Source organism: Myzus persicae, unplaced genomic scaffold (genome assembly GCF_001856785.1).
Source record: "Myzus persicae strain clone G006 unplaced genomic scaffold, MPER_G0061.0, whole genome shotgun sequence".
NCBI lineage: Eukaryota > Metazoa > Arthropoda > Insecta > Hemiptera > Aphididae > Myzus > Myzus persicae.
In genome coordinates, this window is record NW_019100769.1 from 442,461 (window position 1) to 467,145 (window position 24,685).

Here is a 24,685-nt window from a genome sequence, read left to right on the forward strand (position 1 = left end):
CCGTCGTGGGCTCGCTGGCACACAACGGCCGCGGTACACGTCAATAACCCGTTGGCCACAGTCGCGAACACAGTCTTGGTATCGACGTACCGCCGCTGCCTGCCGCCGCTGCCGCAGCCGTCGAGCTACATATTATTGTTGTTGTTGTTATTGTCATTGCCGTCATCGTCGCGGTCGCCACCACCGACGCTGTTGTCATTAGAGTGTCGTGCGTTTTTTCCGAATTAAAAGTTTATTTTCTATTTCTCCGACCATCTCAGTGTTGTGCGTACTACATCCGCCGCATTCTACCCTCGCACCACCGTTTAGTGGCCCGCGTCTCTGTGGAGTTCGCCCGTGTGTTCGTGTGTGTGTGTGTGTGTGTGTGTGTGTGTGTGTATAATTGTGTGCGTGTGTGTTTGTGTTGCCGCGTGCGTCCGTGATCTATAGTGCTTGTCATTTCGTCCCCGGGGGACACTGGAAGAATATAACAACACAAGTTCCCGTCCGGTTTCGATTTGGTCCTCGAAATATTGATTCACAGCATAATAATAATAATAATAATAATAATAATAATAATAATCGTATTACCTATACTAATTTCAGCACACGCGATTTGCCTACCAGAATTCGATAATAAATTATACCAGAATATTAGATTAATTATTAATACGAAAAAGGATTATAAATCTTCGACCAGTGTGACAGCCGCCACCGCCGCAATATACCTACGCGAATCCGGGACGAATAAAGCTCTCGCGATAGAATCTATCGTCACGGTAAATTTGTTTCCGTACAGATATAGGCGAACACGCGCATTCTAGAGAGAGGCATAATATTATAAAATCGCATTATTAGACCGATTGTGCAGTGTGCGTGGGCGTAGGTACGCGTGTGTGTTGATTGTAAACTTACCGCGGTTGTGTGTGTGTTGATCTTGCCGCCGTCGAATATGAGCATCGCTGCGTTATTACAAGCCGCCGAGTACCTGGAAAGGCGCGAAAGAGGTAAGTTTACCGCGTCGCCACCGTACCCCCCGCCGCCGTTCGCCGACACCGCAGCCTCGACCGACGGAGCCGCCACCGCCGACCGCGTAAACACCGTCGTATTTTTTGCAGAAGCGGAACACGGATATGCTTCGCCGATGCCGATCACGATCGATCTCAAAGGGTCTTCGAAGAGGCCAAAGATGAAGAAGTCGCAGGGAAGCCGGTGAGTGGTAGCTTTTTGTGTTGACTTCGCGCCTTTCAAAACGCGGGCTTAACATCCCCGGCGTTGCGAATGGTGTGCTCCCTTATACGGTGTATTGTTTATAATGTTAAAAGAAAAATGTGTACGAAAACGGTATTCATGAGAAAATGTAAAGAAAATATATGACATGTAGCATAACACACGGAGGTTAGGGATAGAACATCGCTGTGCGCAGTGGCAAAACGGGTAGAAAAAGTAGTGACGTGACCTTTTAAATGTCAAGGTTAATAGAGCCAGCACGCTCGCCTGGGTGACAACGCTACCAATTCCATCCCTCTCCCCCGCCGCCACTACCGCCGGATAACTTTAGTGGAATACATAACTTTACTTCGAAGCTCGTAGTGTTCCGTTACAGTTAGTTATCGTCGATGCAAACCCATGCGAGTCACATGACTCAATAATATATAATAATAATGTACCTCATAATACGTAGTATGCATTATACCTCGGTACTTATATGAATATTTGCAGTTTAGGTGCAGAGAATATTTTCACTATCACCGGAATTATTATACCTACTACAAACATATTCCAAACAGAGTAAACAATTTAAAATTGTTGTGGATTTGTCTATGTTTTCTTTCATTCTACAACAATTAGCTAGTAGAAGACAGAGACAATAAAAAGTCTTGATACAGTATAGATAAACACAATAATATGTCTATCTATTACTCGACCTGACATTATACATTTTAAGTTAGATAAAGAGCACAAACAGAAAAAAGATAGGTTAGGTCATTTTGCAAATACTTCGGCACCTCGTTCGGCTACCTACACACTAGTTATAGAGAATACTGCGAGCATTCAGATTTTTAATACTTTAATTTTATAATTTTCTTTTGTTTACTCCAGCGTTCTCTCATTCTACCCAACTCTTGTACATATATTAATTTTGATGTTTCCATTCAATCACTTACGAGTACTTTGTATAGTATATTTATGTGTAAATCGTTTTGACAGAAAATATTAGTATATGATTTTATACCTTTATCATTACTTTTGAATACAATTTTTTTGAGGTTTTTTTTTGTTGAATTGGATTATAAATCATAATACTATGACGATATTATGTCGATATTTGATATAATGTTGCGTTAAAATTGTTTTAACATTTTAATCAATATTATCGAAGTCATAATGGTATTCTAAAATTTATTTTTAATTAATTATTTATCAAAATTGGATTTTATAGGTAATAAATACTATAAACATTTTATTAACTACAGTTAATACATTTTTATTTATGATATTTTTTATTGTGTTCTGGGTAAAAAATTTAGCTCCCCTATTAAGAAAATTACTTATTTATACATTTCAATACCTACTCATAATTATTATCCTTTTATAAACTTTAAATGTTAATAAATAATAAACTATAATTAGTTTATGTGACACTTATAATTGTATTTGTTCAAATATTTATATATATATACCTAGAGATTCATAAAGATTATGAAATAAAAATATAGATTTTTTTGTTTTTTTGTGATTGTGCCTACTTAATTTTTACAGATTTATTATCATAAAATGAGAAAAAGAATTATCACCAAGTGTAAACTTTTTACTCCAAGTTTTTAGTCCATTTACTTAATTTCTCTATTTAATTATTTTAATGGTTGAAACTAATTTTAGTTTTCTTTCTTCATTTAAAGAGAAGAATATATTTTTGAAAAAAAAATATGAAGTCTAATATGACACTATCACATTTTCTTTTAAGCTGATGTTTGTGTTTTTCTTTCTTGCTCTACCATCTCATTTCGCTAAACTTTTCTTCGTAATTATGAAGATCTACTTATTTTATCTTCTCCATCCCTACCCTAAAGCATCTCTTATAGTTGATAACTTACACCAGACAAAGGCTTCCGGAAAGGAAATTGCTATCACATGTATGTACACTCCTCCGTGGTGTTTACACTTTGCTGATACGGCTGAGGGTGTGTTCCGTAGTTTTTCAACCCCGTAGTATAAAATATTTTATCAGGTTTTTTCCTATACATATTTTCTTATATCTAGGTATAGTGATAGAATGAAATCTGAAATGTATTTATGAAAGTTTTGTTTTTCAATCATATTATAGGTTTATATTGGGTAGTAGGTATTTTAATTTTTAATTACAAATGTAACAAAAAGTTTCTATTGAAATAATTGAAGTTTTTACAAGAAACTTTTTCTTTATTTTTACACTATGCAGTGGTATATAAAACAGTTAAACCTTTAGTTTCATTTTGAGGTTTTCTTAAAAAGAAATAGCTGTAGGTACTACTGTTTATGTCTACTTTATGTGTTTCGTGTAATAAATAACAGAACAAAATATCGACTAGGAGCGTTATGTTTAAATCTATACAATAAATGATAAAATACCTTATTGCCCTTGACCTCTTTGTCGTTACCAAATGTTAGCGGCCGATTACGTTGTGTTTAGGGTTTTGTCAGAGCAAAATCCCTACCACCTTATCTTTTAAAATCATTAAAGATAGACTAATTCAGTATAGGTGTGTATTTTAGATATAGTAGCATTAATAATTGGTAATCAACTCGTTTTGTAAAGCAGTTTTTGTGTACATTTTACAACGTTTCATAAAAATAAGTTATTTTCTGAGTTATTTTTATTTACACACTCGATTAAGAATATAAATGTAACTAAGTAGGTGCTTGCTTTTTCGACATTTTTAAAATAAAAATTCTCGGCTTAACGATTTTCAGTAGCTTAGTATTGTGAGTAAACTTTAAAATATTGTGGATATTTATATTAACAATTGGATGTTATGAAAATTATATTCAAATGTTTACAATTAATTGTACATACCTATAACAAATAATCGTATATACCTAACATACATTTTACAGTTCATTTCAAATCTAACATTTACCTACAATATCGGTTACTAGATTGACATTTTATCATTTTATTGTGAAGAAATTTAATCTAAGATTTTATACTTTTTAAAAATAGTGCTAACTAAACATTTTAATGATTATAGACTATTAAAGCAAAAATTTTAATTTTCACAATTTTTTTATAAACTTCCAAAGATTTGAAACAATGATTTATAAAGAATAATTACCTATTATTATGTGTTGCTATAAATAAGTTATTGAGTGGAGAGTAGTTATTGGTCCAATAACGGTTTCTTAACAAAAAATGTACACATCAAAAAAATATAAAAAAAACTGAAATTTAAAATGAACTAAAATCCAGTTTTGATAAGTCCTATTTATTTTTCACATCATCTCATTGTAATTTTTGTAATTAGTAAAAATAATAATCTTAAATACCAGGCTTTTCGATTTATTTTACCATTTTCTAGGATTGATATAATTTTTTATTAATTTTCCTGTTTTTGTTACTAATATAAACATTGAACACATTGAGTTCTTTGAACTTCATAAATTACTAATAAGCTATATAGCTAACTAGACATAAGGTTCACCCACTACTGTTTACATATTTTCGAATATTATGGTTTATTATCACAAAATATGTTATTGTTTCATTGTTTATTGATCATCTTGTAATCTATTTAATTTTGATTAACTCTGTATAGGTAACCTATGTAATATATATATATATATTGTTTTTTCATGTATTACATTTTTAAATAACTATATGCATGTGGCCCAGTTATTGAGCATGTCATTTTGAGGTTTTGGCTTAAAGCCAAACAATGGTGTTTTTACAAAAAATTAAGGGTAAAACATTACGTAAATGTTGATGTGCTAGTATTATATTTATTAGTTAATTTATTGTTTGTTTTTGTTACAGAACAACTCATAATGAACTGGAGAAAAACAGGTAAGACATTTGTATTTTTTATTATCCTCGATAGATAATAAGCAAATGATACAGCAAATTCAAACTATATCTAAAGTCGGTCATAAGCCATATACTATTTATTGCTCATTTCAAGAGGCAAAGGGCCAAATACTCTCTCGGTTGTTATGAACATACTATCTTCTTTTCCTGCCCGCCTATCTCTTTCTGTTTTTCTATATCATCATTGTTATTTTTGGCTTTAAGTACCTCGTGTTTATAATTATACTACACATTATCAAAAAACGATTCGAGTAAGAGGAGAACAAATTGAATTAACTCATACATAGCTACGAACACTCTTTCTGTAAATTATATTGGATAAATAAAAATTACATGTGATTTATTTATGAATAGTTATAATATAATAATAAAATATAAATATATGCAAGTATATTTTAAACTAATAATATATCAACTCTATAAGGTAGTATAACACATAAATTTTATGATTTAAATGAAGTAGGTATATGATGGTATGATGGTTTCTAGTAGTTTTGTTAAATTTTTGATTGTATGTAAAATATGTGTTACGGTTTCTTACATATATTATTTAATATTTATGCATATTATGTAGGTTCTTTATTAGATTATTTAGTATATCTGAAATAACTAGAAATAGTTAATCCTTAAAAACAAACATTAAATTAAAAATAACTAAAAGGCATATTAAAAAACTTCTAATCTCAGATAAGAAGCTGGCAAATAATGTTCGTTTATAGTTACCTACGCGGAAAAACTTTCGCTAAGACGATAACTATTATTATGAGTACTGGCATGAAAAGAGTGGAGGAAATATTAAACGGGGTCATCGGTCTTCTAATATGATAAACCCCGTAGTGATTATACAAGTATTGAGACTTTTGTATTGTTCGATCAGCCTTTCATAAATAATAAATAATCAGTATTTGTTGAACTACTTTTATTAGAAGTACCTAGGTACCTACCATAAGTTTGGTGTGATTTTTTTTCCATCGATGAGTGATGACTTACTAACAAACAAATATGTTTTCAAATGAATTATAAAATAAATAATAAATATATCATGATTAATATACCACGATTAAAACAATCATTTTACAGATGATTAATGCTCAATCATTTATACCATTGTATATTATGTTATGTTATATAAGTGTAAAATGAGTTTTAACGCGAATTGATGCGTTGGATATTAATTAAAATATACAAATGTATGACAGTTTATAACAAATAGTTACATATTGGTATTCACATAGGAAATATCTTTTGACATAGGGTTTTCTATAAGAATATAGTGTATACATTATTGCATTTGTTGGTAAATATTAGTAGGTAGGTTATAAAGCTATATATATATATATAATATATATATGTATACTTGTGTTATATAGCTTACCGAGCCTTTAATATTTATTTTTATTTTGTTATTAGTTTTAAATTAAAATTTTTAATTATTTGGAAGTGCACCAGAAATACGAATCGCGTTGTTTGTTAGCCACTGTGACGATATTGTTATTACTATTTTTTTTTTTGGCAAATTAAAAGTGATTATAAATAAATTAAGATTGATTACCCTATATATAATAAAATTAATTTTTTTCCACATTGCCAATAAAATATTGAAATATAATATTATGTCATTTAAATATTATAATAATTATGATTACTTCTTAATTTCTAGTTATCAAATAAATATGATCTTAAAGTACCTATAGGTTATTAAATTATCATAATACTACAATATATTTTACTTGTACATGTTTAAAAATACCATTTATTTGTTTGCCTAACTATTTTTGAAGTCAGTTCAGGAACTTAAATCTTATTACATTTTGAAAATAAACATATATTTTTCACTTGAATACACTTTTTTATTGCAATATTTTTGTATTGCATTGTTAAAATATTTAGATACTTTATGGATTCTAATTTCTGAATACTAAAAAGAAACTTTAATACGTCGTTACTTGTTAGTCGTTATAGACACATAGTTAAAAATTAATTAGTTTAAGCTGATACAGTTGCTTATACTGTAGTTTATTTGATTCGTTAACTATTGTATATTTTATATTTAATAGACTTCAAGCGAATTTTTTATTGTTGAATAAAGTTTCAATTATGAAAACATTAGAAAGAATATACGATATCCGGGCGTGGCCGTTTAGATTTTTTGACGGGTTTGGAAACATTAAGCTAAGCATTTATACTTTATACAGATTCGCTTTTTGGCGGTAGTAAATTCTAAAAATTCATTCGAAAACATCCCATCTATTCTTGTTGACAGTTTTAATTTTATAGCGTCCATAAAATGACCAGGTATTATATATTTTTATAACCCCGATCGAATGGTTGTGCACAGTAATTATGATGGCAGAGCAGCTCACGCGGGGAAAGAGGATTGTCCAGATAACGTTTTTATTGTTAGAAGAATCGATTTTTTCCCTTTTTTCTGCACAATACCGCAAGTTTATCGTGCAAAAAGTTTGGTCAAACTAACACCCTTCAAAAAAAAAAAATCGACCTATAGGGAGTGGTCTTGTTGATGGTTTTGTATAACGTTTTAGATGCATGCGTGTAGTTGATAGATACTCATGTTATACTATTTGGCTGAAAGCAATAATTGATTTTTAAATTTTAATTTCCGACATTGATTTTTACTAAGATATACGTCGTGATCGTTTCAATTCATAAAATAACTAATATTATAATATAGTTGAGGAATTGGATGCATAACAACATAAATCGTTTAGTTTTCTAAATTAGTTTTCTAATTTAAAAAAAAAACAGGGTCGTTTGATTTAAGTATCATCTACATAATAGCATAATATAATCTATATCATATTGTATTGATAACAAAACAAAAATATGTATTAGGTCTGATTAATTTTAATTAACTATTTCAGTTTATACCGTACGTATAATAATTACTAATGGCTTGTTGTAAGTTTCAATATTATGTAATCTGTTTGTAACGCTACCCCTACGGTAATATACGAAAACAATTATTTTCCTATATTTTAAGAATTAAAAACACTTTCAATTTTAAGATAGGTTGGTATATATGACCGTGTATCTACTTAATATATTGAACCTGAATGAACACCGTTTAGCCGTCTAGGACTTTGAAGATTCAGGTATCATGCAGAATGAAGAGTATGCTTCTTAATTTAGTCTGATGATTTGTACCTTAATGGCTCAAAGGTTATCTTTGGATGAAATGTATTCACTGTACGGCTGGCGTTGATGTGATAATGAGTCTTCAATGAATTATTGAAGTCATACTTACACCAACCACACAGTAAACATGATACTGATGATGTTAAAATAATAAAATATAGTAAAAACGTTGACTAAATAAAACATACTTACACTGGACGCCGTGATGTAGCTTTGCCACTAAAATTAATTACTCACGAAAACAAACAACTTTTTATGCACGTATTTTAATGTATGCATACAGTTTAATACGACGCTGAACACTTCACATGTTACAGTTATAATAATAGCTATAATAACGTTGGGATTTAGAGTTCCCCTTCCTAGGTTCGAACCTTGACCTTCCTCAAGCGAACGAACGTGGTGCTTATTGATCGTACATTCGTACTTACGTATGATGCGTTTTTTAATCAGTTGCATGCACATTGATAAAAAAAATTATCATTTCAAGATAACACGACCTACATAATATTATGTAGATGCATTACGCTCAACGCTGTATATTATATTCCTTTCTTTATTATCGTTTCTACGACATGCAGTATTGGCCTTGTGGTCATCCAATTGTATGCAAACGCATACTGCGCGCGCATTCGCGGCAAACGGGTCAGCAGTGCTCCGCGGCGAATAATAATAAAAAACAAGCGGTCGACTGGGCAGCAGGCTGCTACTGTGTTGGCGCGTGCCTTGGCCCTGGCGGCCGGTCGTGTCATAAATCGTCGGCAACGCGCATTTGGCACTCATCCACCTAGATCGTGAATTATGATTCTTATTTTCTGTGTGATTTTTCTTTTTTCTTTACGGCTACTTATATGTTTTAAACGAGGTATTCGGTTTTTGTTCGTTTATATTGAACATGATATTTTTAATAGAATTACTGTATTATTTTTTATCTTATAAAATAGGCACCGTTCAATTTGACATAAATATAATATTTAGAACGCATGCTTCGAAGTATTGAATGTTTTTGGCCTTTTATAAAAAGTAACAACCCATCAATGGCTATCATCATACGTAAAGTCAACTCGATCAATCATCGAGTGACTATTTATTTTTATTTTGTTGGTTCATCATTTTATTTCCTAGGTATTTTTGTTAAACAGTTTTAAACTAATAATTTATCTTTCAACTTCCAAACTAAGTGATTTAGTTTACTTAAATGATAAATAGTGTAGTTTAATTTGTAGGCAATATCAATTAAACTAATAAATTATATGTGTATTTAACTTTAGGTCAGTAAAAAACCTGCTAAAAACAAAATGTTATGTAGGTAATATTTTATATTTTTGAATTTTCGAGATATGTAGTACTGTATAGCGTAGGTATATTTACTGAAGACATTAAAACAAAAAAAATGTAATAAGGCTTAGAGTTTAATAGAAAACTAAAACTACATTTATTTTCAAACTAGGTGTGTCGTACGTTACTTTTTATGTTTATAGTAATTTTTTTTTTTGATCAGCCATGTTTTTGATAATAGCTGTTACATTTTAAAGTGTCAAGCAATTATTGAAAATATTATAAAATAAAATATGTTATAGTTTTATATACATAAAAAATATAAGTGTTATTGGTTATTCTAGTCATTGTAATAACTTTTGCTGTAAGAATATTTAAATGCTTAATATTACCATTTTTTCTTGAATACATGGTTTATCCTATTAATTAGTTTTTATAATTTACCCGTTTGAACATAAAATCACTCTGGGCTGTATTTACATATCACAATTGCCTTTTGCATGTGTTGAGGAATACAAATATTTTTAAAAGTAGATAACTATTTAAATTCAATTTTTTCAAAAATTACATTCATTATTATTTTTAATTTTCGACTATTACAATTATAAGTGAAATAAACAAATAAACAAATAAATCGAGAAAAAATATAGGTAGTTCATAATTAGTTGTCCTAAATTATATTAGCTTTTTATTCCTTACATTAATATGTGTATAAGCGTGTAATAGAATAATAATAACTTTCATCCTCTCTTATTTTTATTATTTTTAACTCAATACAAATCGGTTTGCCACAATTAACGTGAAATGTTTTGTTTTTGTTTGCTAGGGCAAATATGTTTAAACATTAAATTGTAAAACTCAATTTAATTAACCACATATTATATAGTTTTCGTGTACTTTTTGAATTTTTTGGGTATGAGTTCATCGTTTAGCTTTGCTTACATATATTATACATTAAGTAGTGCCGTCTAAATACAATTTAATTATTGACACTTTTAGATATTTTAGTAATACTCAGTTTTACCTGACACTCTACATGGCTATTATATATATATAGGATAAACAATTTACATATACTTCTCTGCAAGTACTAGAGCCATTATAGACCTTTGCACTCCTTATGAACTTATAAATATATTCATTTTGTTAGTCCGTACATTAACACAACATCGAGCCCGCGCTATGCCGGCACATATAATTTTTTTTATAGTAGTTACGACCTCTTGTTTCGTATGTACATCACGTGGGCGTCGATTATTATAGTCAACGATGGTGGTAGTGGTTGAGGCCTATTATCGAGCCTATTATATTATGTGTGGGGTGGCTGTGCTAGTGTCCCGACGATCTTGTTTAAACTGTTTGTGGCCGCAGTTGCTGGGATCTGTTTTATTTCCAGTCTTACGGAATCGTTTTATTGTGTAGAAGGAAAGTATGTAATATGCGGAAAATAATGTAAATACCGATTTAATTAAAAAAAAAAAATACATTAGCTGCCGAAAATATTTATTGGTAAAAACTGTGTTTTAGATAGAAGAAATAAGGGAATCCTTGTTAGTTGTTTGATATAAAATACATATTGATGTGTGTAAGAATTGTGTAAATCATAATGTTTACTAAGCTGAGAATTCAAAATATTTTATTCTTCATATTGAATATAACGATATAGGTATAGTCTATTCGGCTCTATTCGTTTTAAAATAAATGCATGTACAGTTTATAACTGTAATTCCCATAATTATTGGATTTTTAAATAGCTATAGCCTACCTATAGTAAGAAAAAAATAAACATACCTTCATAATAAAAGACATTTTATAAGTTGCTTAAACACTAGCTATATTGTTTTCAAAGTTTTATTTGTAAAAAAGTTCGTATAGGGTCAGACAGCTGATGAATTTTAATTTATATATTTGTCGTTAAAGGAGTGAAGAAAAATTAATATTGCCAACTAATTTGCTCGTAGGTGAAATCAATGTTATTCCTACTATTTTACAGCTAGTTTTCTGAATAATAGGTAGAATGAATAATGAGTAATTTAATCAATAGTCTATACTGCTTTTTTACTTTTGAGTTATGACCCTCAAAAATTGGCATCAAAAACCATTATCAAGATTGAAAATTGAAGCATTTTTACTGTTCCAACAAATAAAACCACAAATATCATTGAAATTAGTTTATTTCATGATTTCAGTCAGAATCATAAATTTTGACGAAAACTAAAATACAATATTAGTCACCCATTACAAAATTATACATATACTTATAATAGGTACCTAACAAACTACGTTTCTTGCTATTCAATGGCTATAATAATATTTACTATGATTGTACGAATGTTAATGTTACATGTACTAAAATCTTAATCGAAACTCCGAGCAGACATTAACACATTCCGGAAATTAACATTGAGACACTTAATGCCTCTTATGTTTATCAAAACAAGTTTAGGTAATTTTAAGTTCATTATCAAGCGTAGACGAGGTCAAATTACATTGTTGGACTGTTACCGATAAGCAATTTAGTTGAATTTTGATAAAAAAAAATACATATAGATATACCTATATGGATAAATATATAAATAAAAAATAGTTTTTATAGCCTTCATACTATGGTGTTATTAATTGCCATACGTGTTTATATTGATTTACCTACTTATGTAAATGTATTATATTTTAAATATAAACGCCAATATTATTGATACACTTTAATTAGTCTCCTATTGTATGTTGAGTTTAAATTCAATTTTTAGACATTGAACACTGAAATATATACACATTTTTTAATAGTAACAATAGGGACGCATTGAACACTAGTATGCACTAAAACCATTTTAAATATAAGATATATTGCCACATAAACTAAATAAAATTATAATGTATGCAATATTATAAAGGTGATTAATTCATATTACTACTTTATAGTATTATGCTAAATAATATAAGTTAGCATCTGCCCAACAATTAATGCTCTAAGATTCACTAATGCGCTTGTCAGCCAATATCATATCACCATATTTACAACAAATCTTTGACGTTGTATGAAAGCAAGCAAATTTGTTCGGAAATGCTTGTCTGTATAATTCTTTTTTGTTTGTAAAAATATTTTTCTAGCATTATTGTAAAAGCTTTGAATTTGAATAATAAAATGCGGGAAAAAGTTATAGTTATTTCCTTGTTGATGTATTACACTTATTTCTTTTCTCTTTCCAATGGAAAGTGATTTAAAACATTAAATAAATATGATTGATGTTCTATGGATTTTCTATTATAATGAAGCATCGGTTTATTCATTTTTTTATTTTTTATCATAATTTAGTTTGAATATTTTATCTAAAAAATTGTAAGAACTAGAATATGGAAATATAAATTACTTATGGGAAAATGAAAATAAATATCTGTTACTATAAATGTATGCAAGTTTTGAACCGTGATGCATTTTATAAATGAATTTGTCACCTTGAAACTAAAGAATTGGCTAACATCAAGCTTTACGCTGTTACGCAAATGTAGTGAACAATAACTGACCTATACCTTTTTATTTTACGACACAAATCAACCGATTTTTATCTAAATCATTCAATGTAAATAAAATAAGAATAAATGATGATTTTCCTTGAAGATTTTTAGTAGTTATTCTAAATATCAAATATTAACAATTTTTATTATTCAATAAATAATCAATTCCATTTTCACTTATCGTATTCCCTCGGGAAACACATTCGACATCACGATTGACCCCTTTTTAACTGATGCAAATTTTTAACACCAGAATTATCCAAAATAACCTTGATATAGAGAGAGTTCCTATTTGTTGTGTAAATGCAAATCCTTTCCACCCATAGTCCCATACGGTTCGTTAATAATCCTCTTTGCATCCCTTTTTGTATACGATCGACCAAGGAGACCAAAGATGGTTTTTTCTCGTATAGTAGAGAATGGTTTCGTGAGAGCTCGATGAATTAATAATGAGATGGAGAGTCATTCGCTCACTGTGTGAGTGCATAAATGACCATTATTAACGAACTTTTATCGCCCAAAATAGATTTATTTTGCATAAATGTTGTGTCTATAATATTATAAAAAAATATTCATTTTATAAAAGCAATCTGAAGCATGGGCCATGGATTGTAAATTAATAAAATATATTTTAGGATGTAATATACATTTATTTAAATGTCTACAATTTTTAACGTTTTATGATTTTACACTAATTTCCGTCGTTGATAACAACAAAAAATTCGGAGAACATGTTATAATATTGAATATAATACAAACTGCATGAGTTTCTTTCGATGTGCTCTTGTAAAATTAAATTGTATTTTTATGCTGGTATATCAAAGGAAGTTGTAAAATTATTTATGTATTATAATAACGAACCTATACTCTCTTCATAGGCATGTCTTCCGACACTCGGTCACCTCCCGTCATCATCAGGCCATCACTAGGTCCTTTCGTCGTTTCTATGGTTTTCGCTAAAGCCATTGCCGCATCCTATTATATTACCTGTGGCAGACTGAATCGACAACCAAATTGTACGCGACGTTTTCGAGCACCAATTTCGTAAATATAGGTACGCGCCTTCGCTTAATCTTGTCTGTTGTAGAGTAGATGAATAAAACACCTCCTTTCTCGTATTCACACACACACACACACACACACACACACACATTTTTGTACTTTGTGTACGTATATGTATAAATTATTTAATAATAAATATGGAAATATAAAGAAGAAAGCGCCTGTCGCCTGAGAGGCCACTTGAATGTTCGTCCCGCGTGTCTTCTTCTTTTCCCGCCTCGTCCCGCGACGACGTTTTGTATGTCCGCCAACGTTGCTGTTGCCAACGGCCCGTTGTGGCGTATATATTTGCACAATGCGCGTCCCTACATACACAAACATTTGCATACCATCCATATAGCGTACATAAATATTCAAAGACCAGAAAACTCGCATCGTGATGAGGGACGAGGAAGCGAGGTACCTATGTAATGATGGCGGTTAGGTGAAAGGGTTGTAAAAAAAAAACCAGAAAATAATTATAATAAAAAAAAGCAGGAAATCAATAAATTTTCAACTTTTGAATTGTTAGTATTTTGATGTATACATTTTGTCCAATCTATTTCCATTCTTATATAGGTAGGTAGTTTAAAATCTTAAATCACCTTGAATGCTTATGTGTCCGTAACGTGTGCACTGTGCGCCGTATATTGGACGTACCTAGTATATATATTATATACAATATATATTATATATACTTTTAAAATTGGATAATAATAGTTGTTTACTAGATGATATCGTTTTGTGTATTATAAAATTACTCATTTCCGTCAAAATTTGGTTAAAATATAAACCCGTGTCAATGCACTATAATATATTTTATATAATATACTTTTCTCTCTCTGTTCCGTGTGGTGTGTAGTAATTTATTACTAAACAGTGGTCGGGTTAAAAATAATAGTAATAATAATAATAAAAAAACCAAATGAATTGTTATAGTTACTAAAAAATAATATTCTAGTCGATAAAGACAATAAATATTTTACAACTGAACAGTATTAAAAAAAATGTGTTGCTCAAAAACAACAATACAACCGAATAGAGTGCTTATTTTATAATACACATATTTATTGACATGTACAACATTTTATTACTATTTAGTCATTTAAAAAAAAGTTGCTTTGTTATGGGATATTTTACAATATCTGACACCGCATGCCTAAATACTGTACTAATTATAGGCTATGCATTTTAAAGCATAATGACCAGCGTCCGGAAGTTAATATATATTTACATTATATTAGCTGTTTCACAAATTAATAAGCTTAAATTTGTTTCTACTAACAAGAACAATAAAAAAAATTGTACCTGTTTATAATATATATATAAAAAATATATATGTATTTTAAATTATTTTACACCATATAGACACTTTATTTATTCATATAACATGTGCTTTATTAAAATATGTTTATAGGTGTAATATTTATATTTTTTTTGTTCAAACAACGAGTTAAAGGTATTTCTATTTTAATTAAATTACAATTTTAAGTAAAATGAACCTGTGGTTAATTTTTTTATTAATTTGACATACTGAAGTAAAAATATGTGAAATTATATAAGTTAAGATTTAAGTCCCAGTTTTGCATATAATGTTTGACTTAAAGACAATTTTAAATGATAATTAATATGTTTTCTCGAAGCCATTTAAGTAGAACCATTAGTTTATTTGTTGAACTATAACCATAATGTGTTATTATTCGGCATCGCATTATCTGGATTTTAAACCAGACTTTATATTATGCTCATTTTAAAATAATATTATGTCCCTAAAAAAAAAAAAAAACAATAAAGAATAATAAGCCAAATCAGACCTGTTGTTTAAAGATTTAAGATAATATATAATATGTTAACACTAACCATAATGATAAATTAATAACTATTATATTCTTTAAAGATTCGATAGATCATGTTGGTTTTTATTTAATTTTAACTTGTTATAGTCAGTTTAAACTTAAATACTTCAATTTTGATGATTATATCTTTTGCTTTAAACTAATTGATTAACTTGCATTATTTTTGACAAATTAATTGATTGTATTTAAATTTTAAAGCTTAGATAACTAATTTAATATAAAATAAACAGTTAATAAATAATTGTAGATTGTCGTAAGTTCATTATTGATTCATTTTATATTATGCACACTGATCTCGACGTATTGTTATCATTAATTTTTTAAGTTCTTATAGAAGTATCAAATCATGGTAATTTGTTTTATATCTTTCTATGGTAAACTATGTGTCTATGTATGATCATTTTTAAATGTTCATTATTATCAGATTATTTATTTTATAAAATATTTTGCCAAATGGTTATTGGAGTCTAAAACTGCCTATATATTTTAGAAACATAATAAATTTGTTAAAAACTAAACCTAGATGACGTTCAGCGTGTGCCCATTATGGTACTTGTTAGCTTTTAAAACGATACAAAGTTTTTCGGGACTTACGTCGGGTGGCAAACACATGGTATGCATTTTCCGACGTTCTTTCGTAATGATAATTAATGCGTTTCCCACTCACTCTCTCATGTACGTTATTATGTGTTCTAGGTAAGTTCATTATAACGAGTGCACTATTTCACAGAAGAAGATTATTTCTCCTAAAACTTTATCACGTATACACGTAATTTTATCGACTACTTCTCTTTGTAATTCGAATACCCAACTGGACAATTTGTATTTTAAACATATATATTATTTACAATTATTAAAAATAGCGTTTGAATAGTAGATTTCAAAATATTGATTTTATAATAAAATGGGCAATGTTATTATTCAGAGAAATTTATTTTGTGGTTTGACCAAAACAAGGTTCGAGAAGGTCAGAGGGATGTACACCGTATTCACTAGGTATACAAGGTCATCTATCTGGTACTATACAATATATGCACACAAATAAAACTAGATTGAGAAAAAGGATAAGAAAAATATAAGAGTAATAATCTTCAGAAATTAGGTGCTATATATCCCGAAAATTTGATAAATTGTAAGCCTTTTCTATATTTAATTCAAAGTTGAAAAAAAATTCTTAATTATTTCAATTAAATAATGTGAGGTTTTTGTACAGTCTGTCTTAGTTCATTTTAAAAGTCATCATGTGGAATAATGATAACGATCTGACTTGTATGATTTTATACATTAAAGCCAATTTCGAGAATAAAAAAGATCCTTATATCCTTACCGAATCGACGGTTATCTTTTGCACTTTCATATAATATAATCAATTCATCAAACGTACGTTGTCACTAATAGGTATATAAGTAAAATTTCAATCTTAATATAATTTGTGTACAACATACTCCCTAACTTCCTAGTAGTAAATTAAGTCAAACATATTGGTCTCACATATAATTTTATTCGTTATATGAGCTATACCTATGTAAAAACAAAATACATTTTCTCTTTCTAAAAACATGTCTAAAGACAGAAGTTGAATTAAGTTAGTTTCGTATTCATTATAGAAATAAAGCAGATTAAATAATGTTATGAAATTTGAAGTTAGCGTGTTTTTTATAGTATGGGCATAACATAATGTTTCATGTACCTTGCATAATTATATTTTATATTTTATGTACCTGTGTACCTTTTTACCACTGTTTCACAGCAATTTGTTAATTTTTTATCGAAAAAAATAAAATGTATTAATAGCCGTATTTTATATAGAAAATGTTGGCCATGTAATATTTGTAATGCCTTGACCGTGCAATTGTGGATGTACAATATACCTAATACATCTAATGCAGTATCGTCCAATCTTTGATTTCGTATTATGTATTCTTAGTGAAATTTATTAAATAAACATACTATATTTGATCAATGCCTGTTGTAGTAGTGACAATATTATATTATTGCCATATCACAATTCATAAATAATATTATCATATTAATATTCCTTTATTTTTCCAATCGTTTAAATTGTTGTTAAAAGCAAGCACATATGGTAGGCATAGAATAAAAATGGAGTTTTTTTTACCGATCTGTTTTTATTCTTAAGCATTTTAATTACCAGAATGTGTACTAAATTGTGGGAGATACAATAGCCATATATTATATAGTATGTTATTGTAATTTGTAATGAGCTGTCTTGATGAAATCAGAATTTCCAATACTATATTTTGTTATAACTTTTGAATTGATATAATTTATATAATAAATATCAATTTTCCACTTTATTGTAAAGTCTGTATTAAATTGCAGTCGTCAACATCAAGTATTGTTATTTTTATTTCAGGAAAACTATCTACACATAAAAATCTGTTTTTTCTCTTCGAGATATCATCTTAACATTTATAAATTTGATGTGAGACACGCAACATCTTTGAGATTGCTATTTATATAGTGTACCCTACACCTAATGTTTAAATTAATCCTTCGAGGAGTTCCAAATAAACCTACGTAGTCCGAGAGCATTCGCGCGATCAAGCAAAACATTATGGTCGAAGTATAGAGTGATGATACGACGTTGTCGAATCATCCGTCCGCCGTAACCGCGCCCGCCACTGGACCCAGGCGATACGCGTGTTCCTCCTCTTTAGCCGAGCTGGCTGGCAGGCAGCAGTGCTTGCGGGGGAAATCACGACCGTGAGCGCCTAGCAGCTCGCCGTGCGACGTTGCCGGTCTTGTTCACCGACAGTCTCTGCAACACGATCGTTGCCACGCTCAAACGGGGTCGAGACACCTTGTCGGCAACGTAGGGCCGAGCAACCGTGATTGCGATGTCGATGATGACTATGACGATGATGATGACGATGACGATGATACTTACGCGTAACTAACCATATAGTTTATAGTGATGATGATCGCTGGCGATGCAGTTCAATTCAAAAAAAATCTTAAAATTCTTCCACGCCGTAGGTAGGTATAGGTACTTACACTGTATACAAAACGAAACTTGTGTGTGTATTCCATCGGTATCTACCAATAACATTCGTGTACGGTTTCAATCATCCAGCAGCTGCTCTTAGGGTTCAGATAGTATACTTACTATTTTAATGCGTTACTGTAGTATTACTAAAATACTGTTGTATAGGTGCAATGTTTTTGTTAACACATTTCACCTCTACTTTTATTGTCTATAATATTTTATGATTTATTTTCGACACATTTTTATTTAATTATACAATAATAGTTGTTCTTCGAAGAATTTGTTTTTGTTTTAATTTATTGGGTCCTGACATGATTTAGATTTTTCTTTAACAAACAATAAAAATAATAATATGTGTTTTAGATCTTACCTAAATTAATTTTTACTATGATTAGTTTTCATAAGTAAACCTACTCGTTATTTGATTGAACTTCTACGTTTTTGATAAATTTAGTAAAAGTAATTATTTCATGATTAATTTATTATTATTTAATCTGTACATTACATTTATAAAACATGGCATTTTACAAAAATACAAATTTATACCCTAAGACTTTTAAATTCGATTAATATTAAGAAAATAAACATATTTTGTACTGCTATTTTTTTTTCGTAAATGTAAGTTGTTTGCACTACCGCACTAGACTGTAAACTTTAAGTAGTTTTATTTACACTGTATAGATAATATTGAATTTTTAAATTTTTATAACTACAATTCCCTTACATTGGCATGTTTATTTTTTAAATTTGAAATATAATTTAATGCAGGAACTTATTAAGATGAATTTAGAAAAATAATTTATTTTTATTTTTGTTAAGATAACTTGTATAATTGTATTAATTATAAGTTCTAAGTAGTAACAAAATAATAATATGTGGGTGCCATTATGTATTGTATTTTTAAATGAATAATATTTGTACAAATTATTATACTTCTGCATCTATGTTTAGAAATAATGTTCTATTGTTTATTGTGTAAATTGGATGAATTTAGTGTTATATCGTACTGATCATTATATTTTTATATTTTTGATAGGCATTAAAAATTTCATCGAAACGCAAGGAGTTCAGCATAAATATAATACCACCTATGTATTTTGAATTGGTCATAATTATACAATTATTTAACCTGAACTTATAGCTTTATAAAAAATATAATATTCAAATTAAATTTATTTTGAATTTATCTGAAACAGACAATATAATACCTAGTACTTACTTGTTGTAATTTTTCATTTATCTATCCTTTTGTTAAATTTGGATTTTTTTCATTACATTTTTGCTTTAAAACTACTTGCTTTTCGAAGACACTCGTCGTTGCGAGTTTGCGTGACTTGCAGCACGATTGATAATATGATGTCAGCTAACTTTCACCTTTTTACTATTATACGCTAAATGACGGCATAACGCGTATATAGACAAACGATGTATTATATTTTAACTGCATACAAATTATATACATTTATAATTTTAAGATATATTATGAATTGTTGAGAATATATAAATTAATTTTGCTGAGTTTGAAGCAAGTTTATCGTCTTTTGAAGGTGGCACAATAAATTATTTTATTGATTTAGATAAACTGAATATCAAACGTGAATTATAAAAAGCAATATTCATATAATATGTATTATAAGTAGGTACCACTTATAGGATTATTTTTTCTATAAATTCAAAAATACTTTGATTCAAATATTAAGTTAATATTTTTTGTAAACAATTTATCTTATTATATACACGTACATAACAAATCTAGACACTTAATACATTTGTTTGAAATTTTTAACACTGAAGTTATGAAATTATGAAAGTAGGATTAGAATAATACTTGAGCCGTTATTTTTAAATTTTAATCAAAACACGCACACAATTATTTATTTATTAGGTATCAAAAAATGTTTGGTACAATTTAATACAATAATAAAATATGTTTTAACAGTGTTAAAAAAACATTGAAATAATAACTGATGACCTTGAAATGCTTAAATCGCCTTCTGATTGTTTCGTACAATTTTTATGAGATATAAAACCATTATTTGCATAGTGAAGGTCGTTTTGGCAGTGCACCGATTGCATTGCAATAATATTAAACTAAAATATAATATGAATAAATTCTTAGTTTGTGAATTAAACTCAGTTTCTTAATCAAAATAGTATTTAATTATCGTAAATCAGTAATTTAGTTATTGTATTTTAAATATCATATGTTTTAAGGTATGATAATTGTTTAAAATATTGTATTACATTCTAGTTTAAAAGCAAACAAAGTCTTAAGACATAGTACATAGTGTTTTGAATCTAATAAATTTCTTATATTTTTTTTAACGCTTTATTATGATGTAATAAATTAAAACAACGATAACTAACTATACATTATAATAATTATTGTTTACTGAGTGTTGTTTAATTTGTTCATCTATTTCCCTGAAAAATAGGTTTAGGTTTATTACATCAATATAATATTTACTGGGTCAATTGTGGATTAGTTGATTGTTAGTAATTTATGTTAAATTCATTTGAAAAATAGTATAAATATTTGCAAGAAATAATGCCTATATGGCTATATCTCTATATAGTTGTTAATTAATTTAATATTAGATATTGTGTGGATGAAATAGATCTTTAGTTTATTTTATTCAAAATATAATTGAAATATCTAAACAATAATAAAATATTTAAAAATATTTGTAATGATAAATATAAGATTTATATGTAAGGAATACGTAGTAAGTTATAAATGTGTTATAGGATTTATTAGATTTTATGAAAATCACATTGGTTGGTAGAAAACAGCATAACAGCAAATACAGCAAAGAAAAGAGTGTTATATGATATAACGTATGTCTTATATCATAGCAGTCGTGGTTAGCTTAAGTTAGCTGGTTCGGTAAATGGGGCATTTATTTTATTTCCTTTATTTTGAAAATATAATTGTAATAAACGTTTATTGGTAGATCAATGATTATTGATTTCAAACCAAAAACCATGCTATTGCGCATGTCTGCATTGTCAATTCACTGTTCATATTGTTACTATATTATCATATAATGTTCAAAATACAAAATATGCAAGCATCTGTTTTAATTTTAATTTTTGTATTTGTTTTGATATGGCCATTATTAAGTTTTTCAATAAAAAACAACATTTATATGATTTTGGGTTCAATGTATTTTGAAAACTTTATTATACAAGTTCTTCTTAGTAATATTATTTTCGTAATAATTTCATACATATACTATTGTTTAAAATATCATGAAAAGTATAAATTCTTAATAGTTCTTAGCTATAAAACATTTAAGCTATACATATAATATATATGTTAGTGTATGACAGTATTAGCTATTTTCTAAAAGCATTTCCGTAATAATTTTATTATCACACTTTTCTGGAGCTATCGGGACTAAATGCTGGTAAAAGGTACCTAAGGTGTATATTACATGCTTTTATAATTCATATTATAAAATTAGTGGCGATGCAGCACGATTGGGAATTTTTACCTGTTCGGAATAATTCTTGGTATCCCTAAAAACATACCACTTTTGGGCATTAAAATAAAATAAATAGGTTGTTGGTATATAAACTATGTAGGTATATGGCATATATAAAAATAATATACTATAATAGGTACAAATAACTTTTATAATAATTAAAATAAGTGAAAAATGTGTTACTTAAAATTTGTATGATAACCAATACTAAAAATATTATAGTAATTAAAAAAATATTTGGAAATTACGGATATATTTTTGATATTCTCAGTGATATTTCAATTTATTGGCAATCTGCTATAGTTATAGTATAGTAAATCTTGTTTCAAAGCCATGCAATTTCGATAAACATAGTTAAAGTTCATATATGCAACATCAGCATGACGCTCTATTACAGCTTTTTTGTTTTTAATTCATGTTCATAATATATGATTTCTAACTTATAAACTTAAATATCACTAATATAAAAATGGTGCACCTACACTTTAAAACCTACATATTATATATATATAATTATTATTCACAATAGCGGTCTTGTCCAAAAGTATTACACCAGAAAAAAAATAATGTCCAAACTACGTGTTGCGATTTGAGATACAATGCGCAAATGTGCTGTTACCAATTAGTGGGGAAGTCTCATAATGAGCGTATACAATAGTGTGCTACCAAGATATTTGTAACTGATCCGATTACAGGGGAGGTGGTTAATTAAATGACCAAGAGGAGAAATTATAAAGATTCTTAATAAATGCATGGAAGATACGCTGCTGTACCGGAGCGAATGTATGTGACGAACTGACAAAAAAATATGTATAAAATTGGTACCCTTAAAAAACCTTACAATTTATATGTTGTTAATAATACCCGATGAATCATTATAGATTCTATGATTCAAATATTTTTAATTAATTGATAAAAATATTAATAATTATAAAGTGCATAGTACAAACCTAATTGTCCTCTAGTATTATACAATATATGGGTACTGGGCATTTAAAATTTTTTTTTGTTTATTGTACGAACAAAGAGACCCACTGTGGCATACAAAACATCACACTAAACGGTTGTTGAATAATATGGTAAAAAATATTGCGTTTCCCCCGTAGGGAAAAATACTAGGCATTCCCGTGATTCGATGAACACCCTGTGTTTAGAGAGACAAAGAACTCGTATGTGTGTGTGCGTTGGCAACCCCTCCGCGTATTGGTCTCGCGCTGCCGCTGCCGTTGCCACCGCCGCCGCCGCCGCCGCCGCCGCCACTTCCACCGCCTGTCACAAAGGCCTATTCCCTGATCGTATACTGCCTGCCCTGTCGTATATGTACTCGCGTGCGCGCGCGCTAAAGAGAGGAGAGGGTGACGGTGAGAGAACTCCCGATTGTGCTTGTATGCGTTCGCAAATTATGACGACATTTACGGCCCTCCGACCAATCCGCGAGCGCCCCACGCGTACGTTTAGCTCATTGTTCCGCAGATGTGTGTAGTACAAAAGCCTCTTGGTGCAACGGGCGCCCGGGTGCTCATATACGATTCGCGACGCGATTTCGTACGGTTTTCCTGAACTAACGTTTTCATGAAATAAAATTAATCCGAATCGTGAATTATATTATTACGAATTAGTATGATCTTGCACGACTTTACTGTAAACACGTTGATCAGCAGCAATGTTAGATAAAATATATGCGAGTTACATGAAGTTTCGCGTGCCGTTTATATATTAAAATGTTTTTATATTTTACCGAACCCAAATGTGTCATACATAGTAATTACGTATTCGTACACTACTATACGACATTATTAATTATTTACGTGTTTAATAATAGTCGATAAACTTACAACTTTGGTAACGAAAAATCCCAATATTATAGTAGATACGCATTCATTTCCATGTTAATTGAAGACATTTTTTGTACCTAATACCTACCTATCGGTTATTTCAAAACTTTATAAATTATACAATATTCACTCAATTATCTGAACGATGTTGTAAGATATAAACAGAGTGATTCCTCAAGGATCCTCAATCCCATTTTTTTTTTTATAATGCAGTTATTTAAAATCTTATTTTTGAATTTTTTAAATATACTTAAAAACTATATTTTCTGATACTTGACATTTTTTTTACCGCTTAAGATTAGTGTCCTGTCGATAATCAAATTTTTTTTTTTGATAATTTTTCTGAAAATCATGAGTTATCAAAATCAACATTGGAACGAGTCATTTTGGGCTATTTAGCTTTATGTATCAAGGATACATACTTTAATTAGTCAATTATTGATTTATTTAGAAAATATAAAGGC

At 29.1% G+C, this 24,685-nt stretch overlaps 1 protein-coding gene across 2 annotated transcripts in view; it reads left to right on the forward strand.

Annotated features, from left to right (window-relative positions):
• Positions 1-40: 40 nt before the first annotated feature.
• LOC111042878 (max dimerization protein 1-like) overlaps positions 41-24,685 on the forward strand; it is a 170,292-nt gene continuing 145,647 nt past the window's right edge. The window contains exons 1-3 of one of the 2 annotated variants that reach the window (XM_022327594.1): positions 41-986; positions 1,098-1,191; positions 4,994-5,023. In XM_022327594.1, the coding sequence (XP_022183286.1) occupies positions 932-986; positions 1,098-1,191; positions 4,994-5,023 (179 nt within the window). In that variant the 5' untranslated portion in view covers positions 41-931. Of the gene's footprint in view, positions 1,192-4,993; positions 5,024-24,685 lie in introns of both variants that reach the window. The other variant, XM_022327593.1, reaches the window with a different exon arrangement.